Source organism: Megalops cyprinoides, chromosome 5 (genome assembly GCF_013368585.1).
Source record: "Megalops cyprinoides isolate fMegCyp1 chromosome 5, fMegCyp1.pri, whole genome shotgun sequence".
In the NCBI taxonomy this organism is placed as follows: Eukaryota; Metazoa; Chordata; class Actinopteri; order Elopiformes; family Megalopidae; genus Megalops; species Megalops cyprinoides.
This window is the reverse complement of record NC_050587.1, coordinates 22,299,289-22,305,989: the sequence shown is the minus strand read 5'-3', so window position 1 is coordinate 22,305,989 and position 6,701 is coordinate 22,299,289. Positions and strand designations below refer to the sequence as shown.

Sequence of the window (6,701 nt, the reverse complement as noted above, 5' to 3'; positions counted from 1 at the left end):
CTCCGCCTACTTATTTTCGACGTCACCGCATGCATTTCTAAACCCATTTTAATGTTTGGGTATTGTAGCGGTTTTTTGCCATGTAACGACGTATATTCATCGTTGCATTCATGTTTTGTTTTCTCGGATACCTTGTGATTGAGTCGTGATTAAGAATACATTTGATGATATATGCTACGGTTGATGACATTCGGTCAAATTATATATACCAACATATATATGTGTGTGTGTGTATACGCATGTATAATCTCACCCCCATAAGAGGTAATACTGTTTCATCTGTTTCACAGTAGTTTTCCTTTAATTTTCCTTTAATTTCATGGCTTTGGCCCTTTTATTTGTTAACACAAAATGTGCATGTCAATAGAATAAAAAAAAAATTAAGGACCAAGATTAGAAATGAAGTATTATCTTCATTACTAAAATTCACCTCTCAAGTGCAAAAGAAAAGCAAATATGATTCATTTGCTTATTCTGTACTGGAGTACTGGAGATGGAACATTCTGGCGGCAGCTAATATAGCCAAAACCTCCAGCCATAGCAACAACAAAGACAAATCTGCCACTGCCTTCCTGTTATTGTACCATCTTGTCTAATTTGTGGTACTATGGTAAAAGTGTTTCCGATATCACTTCCTACACATCCATGTAGTCCTAGTCTGCAGATGGGTTTGATAGGGGTTGGCATTCCTGGGAAATTCTGGAGGAGGACATTTTTCTGCTGTGCATAAGCCACTATTATCTTCACTATTATCATCTCAAGAGGGCAATGCTCCTTCTGTCTCCCTCACCCTCTATCATTCATCTCTCTCTCTCTCTCTCTCTCTCTCTCTCTCTCTCTCTTGCACATGCAGATACATGAGCTGCCCAAGATCAGAAGTCCATGTCCTTGCCTGACACCAGGAATCTGACAGATCGGGACTCAGTTTCCATGGCAACTGGACAAGAACAGTGCAGCAGGGGGTGGCACTGGAAACGTGGTCAGATCGCAGACTCGCTCACTTGCTCACGGGTGCCCTTGTCACAACCTTTCAAAGCGCCTCTCTGCAAACAAGGCCAGCCATGATCACACAAAGAATGGCAAATGTCAGTGTGTCTATTGCGGTAGGCCTCATGTTTTAGGGAGCAGAATGAGTCAAATAGCCCCATTCTGTTGGAAGGCCGGAAGCCTGTACCAACAAATTGTGGACCTTGGGAACTATATTGCCCCCCCCCCCCCCCCCAAAATCTTTTTCATTTCCATTCTGTTGATAAGAATTCTTAACAATCCTTCAAATGTTTCTTTTGTCTTTAAAGTAGTCATCATCTTACCAAGATATGTTATATAAACCTCCTTTCCTGAAAGGGGTGGATTCACAAGAGTCAAACCACTCAAGAAAATTAAGCGATGACATGGAACTTCACTGCTTCTTCACAAGCTTTCCAACTCCCTTAAAAGGCAGCCTATTGTGTAACAACAGAAAACCAAGAGAAGGTGTTTGGTTAGATGTACGGGCATTTATACATTAACCTTGTGAGGGTTATTGACATATTCAGGCTATGCTGCTGGCCCTTTAAGAGGCCAGGAAACACCACTACAGTTTTGATGCAAATTTGGCAGTAAGAGGAAGAGACAACAATCGGGGCAGTGTTTTTTAAGACAGTTATTGACATTTCTCTTCATTTGTATCATTAAAAAGATGTATTTCATGTCAAAAATCATTTCATAGCTCTTTGAAGACGTCCAGAGTACTTTGTCTAAATAATTACTCAAAAGACACGTGAATGATTCAGCATTTGTTTTTTTCACTCATTCATTTTGTCTTTGAGATTTGGGACACAGTAAGGTCTATGGGTAGCCCCTCACCCGCTCTCCTTCTGGACTTGCATGGCACTGGGTGACTGCATAGTTACCGTTTGTTTTGTGTTGGAATCCATGGCTGAGAGGGCAGCAGCTACTGCCCCCACATGGCCATTCTGAGGGAGCAGCTGGGTGGAGAGGACCTTCACATTAAAAGTACCCTCCACCATTAACAGTTCCTGCCCTCTTCTAATGTAAATCCACATTCTTCTAAGGGCGTCCAGCGAAACACCAAGCATTCACTTATACCAAATGGGTCATTACTCCATGGATACCAAACAGCTTAAACGGGATGGCTTTTCAAATGCTTTGTTGCAACCTGCGCTGTGCGTCTCAGTTTTTCACCAGTCCGGTGCAGCAGATTCCGGGTCACCCTTCAAACACACTCTACTGTGACCGCTGTGAATGAGAGTGTTGGAGAGGCCAGAGAGAAATGGTGCATAGAGCCAAAGGAGGCACTGAAGTCAACAGAAGGAGTCACATAGTCATGAAGAAGCTGAGCTTCAGCTACATTTATCACACAAACTGCACAGCTTCAGGCACAAGAAAACCAGCATGCTGTTTTTGTTTTGGCTTTCATTAAGATTTGCTGACTAGTGTTCTTTTGAAACATGAATGTGTACAACAAATGTCCTAGAGTATGACAAATGTATAAGAGAAATTAAAGTAAAAAAAAGAAGAAATAGTTTGTCTTTCTCATCAGAAAAAAAAATCAAAAGGTACATAAGAGGGAGGTCACAGGTTTGTTTTGTTTTTATTTTGTGTTGAGTTGTACGTTCTGTGAAAAATACTGAGGAAGAAAACCATGCTGGTGTACTACATGTTAGTTCTCAAGGATGTAATTTTCCCAAGGAAAAAGTAGAGGATACTTACCAAATCATTATTGGAAATATCAAAAGCATGATACATTTAAAACAATTGTATTAATACCATGTACAATATTGATTTTAAAACAATTCTTTATTTCAAAGTAACATTGATTCACTAAGGTGCTATTCATAAATTCATGGTTGGATAGATGGGGAATTCTTTTCTTTTTATCCATAGTAAGGTATGCACAGGACGACTATTACAAGTAGAAAAATACAAAATCACAAGCCATTCACAGGAGGGAAAAGTCCTGTACAACAGAAAACACAAAGAAATTAATAAAGCCATATAACCTTTTTGTGGAGAGAAATAAAACAGTGAAAACACTTGATAAAGGCAACTTCAAAACTCTTTAAACCCAAAGTGGGGTGGCATTTTCAGAAGGGAGAAGACCGCATAGTGCCTTCTTACATGACATAAGTTCAGCAAGGAAGTCTTAATTGCACTAACAACCACCCACCCTTGTGTCATTCTACCACTACATATAAAACTCATTCTGCTACATTAGCATTCCGGGCTGGACTTGATGACATCTGGGGAACTCCATAAGCATCAAAAAGCACTCCACATTTCCAACAAAGACACAGCTGTTCCCCCACCACGACATGACTGGTGTTGCCTGCTCTTATGGGACAGTGCCTTATTGTTTCCGGGTGCAGATTCCCAATGATGGGCTCAGGAACTTTTAGGGACTACCCATATGACTGGTGGGTGACGAGATGCATAAGAGCTTTGGAGAGCCCGTTTCATGAGCACCTACTGTTTGAACGAATGGAAGTTGAGCAACTGTGTGTGTGTGTGTGTGTGTGCGTGCGTGTGCATGCATGCATGTGTGTGAGTGTCTGTCTCTCTCTGCATCTGTCTGCACTGGCATGTGTAAATGCATTTCAAATATAACCAGATACAAAACAAAACAAGCAAAAATCATACCAATCAACCTGTGCACTGTAGTAGCCCACCAATCATTGCTACTGTGAGGGTGACAAAGAATGTGTACTGGGGCAGGTCACAGACACGCCCACCATGTCAGATACCGTTTGCCATGGTCAGAGTGAGCTGGAAACAGCATGTGAACAGCATCGGCACCAGGACAGGGTCATGCTGCGATGTCATGCATGCAGCGAGGTGAGAGACTGTCCTAAGCACACCCCTGCGGCCCAGATCACAGCCTCATGTTGAGTGCAGGCCACTTTCTCACGTCCACAGCACCAACATGGAAACATGGCATCCCATTCTAGAGGCTGAAGTGTTTAAGGACACCCAATGCTGTAACAAAATTAAATGGTTTACCTTACAATTTTTAACTAGCAAGCACATCTCTTTGGATGGTGAAACAAATCCTGCGTTTTTAGAGGAAAGTCAGCAATCGTCTGAAAAATGAACCCCAAGGAGGATGCTCATTTGGACACACAGTACCACACAGTGCTTGTCCTGAGTTTCACTCTCACACTGAACCTCCCTTGAGGCTGTTAAATGCTTGAATGCCAGTTCAAATGCACGGTGTGGAAAAACAGCATTTTTACAGCTTTTGTGTAGGCAGCACACTTACACAGCAATTTCCAGTGTCCATGACAATTTCAAGAAGTATTGGAAGTGTGCGAACACAGAGACAACACACTCACACCCGTGGAGTTGACTCAACTTTCTTTCATCTTGCTGTCTATTCAAGCACACTACAAAATATATCCCTAATCCCAAGAAACAAAAATTAATCTGACATGGTTAAATCACTGTACACACATACAGACATTTGCAAATGTACAGGGGAATGGTATTTAATGTTTGCGCACTTTGAAGAAAAGCGTTGTTTAATAGTGTAACACGTGAGTGCATTTATGAGTGCAAGATCTGCTTCTGCCAGAAGGCAGCAGAAAACTATGAGAGTTCAAATAAATACAAGAAGCAGAGTAAATCTGAATACCATGCTTAGCACTGTGTATCTTGCCTGACTTTAATGCTAAAGCCAAACAGAAACTGTGTGGTTACATAAGATTTCCTAGTTAGGGGGAAACCAGTCCTTTTTTTCATTTGACATTAGAGTATTTGTCTGTGCAAAGCTTGAGAAAACCACAGCAATGAAAAAATGTCAAGTGTGAGTTTCCAGAATTTAGGTGGATGAACACACTGTCCAACCAAAACAGGCATGCATACATGCATACAAAAATACATAGAAACACGCCCACACACATACTAACACACACACACACACACACACATACACATACACGTATACACCCCCACACACAGTTTTAAGTTCATCTTTCCAAAGTGCTGTCTGTGCTTGTATAGTTTGTCTGTTGGTGGAAATACCAATATCAAATACCATATCAAAGTCCTGTCTGACCTCAGTTTCAAATTCATTACAAATAGCAAAACAATACAAAGCAGTGGTGATCAATCAGTGTCAGTAAGAACATACAGTAAGGCTTCCTGGGAAACTCAGCATGTGACCTCCATCTGTGCATCCTGACTAAACAAACTCATCAAACAGTGCCGTTTGCATCAGAATGCATATCAGTCCCGACTTGTGTGTCTTTGCATGTGTGTGTGTGTATGTGTGTGCATTTGTGTATATGTGTGTATGTCCAGGAAAGAGAAGGCCCAGAGATCCATGTTCTCATTCCAGGAAGCAGCACACCATGTGCAATTTGACTGGTGGTACAGCATCCCTGGGTGACGTTGGGTCTGAAGGACATAGAGGCGGGACCCACAAAAACAGACCGGTTCAGTGTGGGACTCACCCTTTTCCAAAGGTAAGGAGGAAATGGGGCAGGGTACATATGTACAGCTCCCCAGAGGCATCTTCCTATTATTCCTTGTACCCATGTTGAACCTCTCCGCATGATACCACAGCCTTTGTAGACCCACAATCCTTTGCTTCAATCCTTAGCAGCTGCATGGTTGACTGCTGCTATCTTCATCAAAGATGGTGCATATGATAGTAGCCAGGCATGGCCTGACTGTGCTGGGTCTAAGCCTGCAGCTTTACTTCAGTTCTGATGATGTCACAAAGGGCATTCCCACTGCACAGGGAAATGAAGGTGGGCTTCCCTCATTAGATTCAGGGACCAGGTAGGCTCTTATAGATTTGATTTAGCACACAATTTGACAACAGATGTAAAGGCCAGCTTTGGTTATAATTATGGTAGAAAAAAAACTTTCAAGAAAATCAGTAGTATTTGACATTGTTAAGGCATCACAGATGCTTGACAAAACTGACAGAAATAATAAAAAATGAATTGGTATTGATCAACATGTAAAGCCTGGCTCTCGCTGCTCAATTGCATGCAATGTCTTTGAAACGCACATCAGTCAGAGTAAAATTCATTCTCCGTTTCTGAATCATTCCTCTCAAGCCCCCATTAAAGCCTGCTTGTAACTTCATGAGGGAACAGAGGAGGAAAAAAAGTAAAATGAAATGAATTTAAAAATAAACCACAATCCCTTTTAAACGTATTTGAAAAAAGCTCTCTAAAAAAGGAGTGTCTGCTCAGTCAGAACCAAGTTGCACTGCCCCATCTGACCTGAAGGGGGCTGTAGAGTCCTGCAGGAAGCGTTCCAAAGGGAACGTGTCTCACACTCCGCCTGCTCGTCTACCTCCTGCTGTTGAAACTGGAGTTGTTGCTGCTACAGCTCTCCTCGTAGGTGGGAGGTGGCTCTGAAACAGACAACCAGTGTAAAACATTGCCAGACTGCATGCAGCAACACCCAAGCCTTGTCATATCAGTAGGTAATGCAGAGTGGAAACAATGACAAGTAAAGAACGTTTTTAAAAACTCCTCTTTCTTCACTAGCACAGGATAAAAAGGGGCGAGGTCATTTTGCTCACCAGCAGCTCCACCGGCAGGTGTCTCTGACTAGCCGTCAAACCCTCAAAGGGGAAAACCAGTGAAATGCTCGATTAACAAAACAACCCTCTCAGCCCTTCATTTATGGTCTGGGGTCACCTTGCTGCTGCTGACTATGTAACCTCACCTTTTTTTCTGCTTCAT

General features: G+C 42.2%; 1 protein-coding gene across 1 annotated transcript in view; it reads right to left on the bottom strand.

Annotated features, from left to right (window-relative positions):
• Positions 1–3,576: 3,576 nt before the first annotated feature.
• The window catches only part of arrdc1b (arrestin domain containing 1b), a 41,611-nt gene continuing 38,486 nt past the window's right edge, over positions 3,577–6,701 (bottom strand). Inside the window, exon 8 of the mRNA XM_036529068.1 lies at positions 3,577–6,367. Within this exon, the coding sequence (XP_036384961.1) occupies positions 6,303–6,367 (65 nt within the window). The 3' untranslated portion in view covers positions 3,577–6,302. The remainder of the gene's footprint in view (positions 6,368–6,701) is intronic.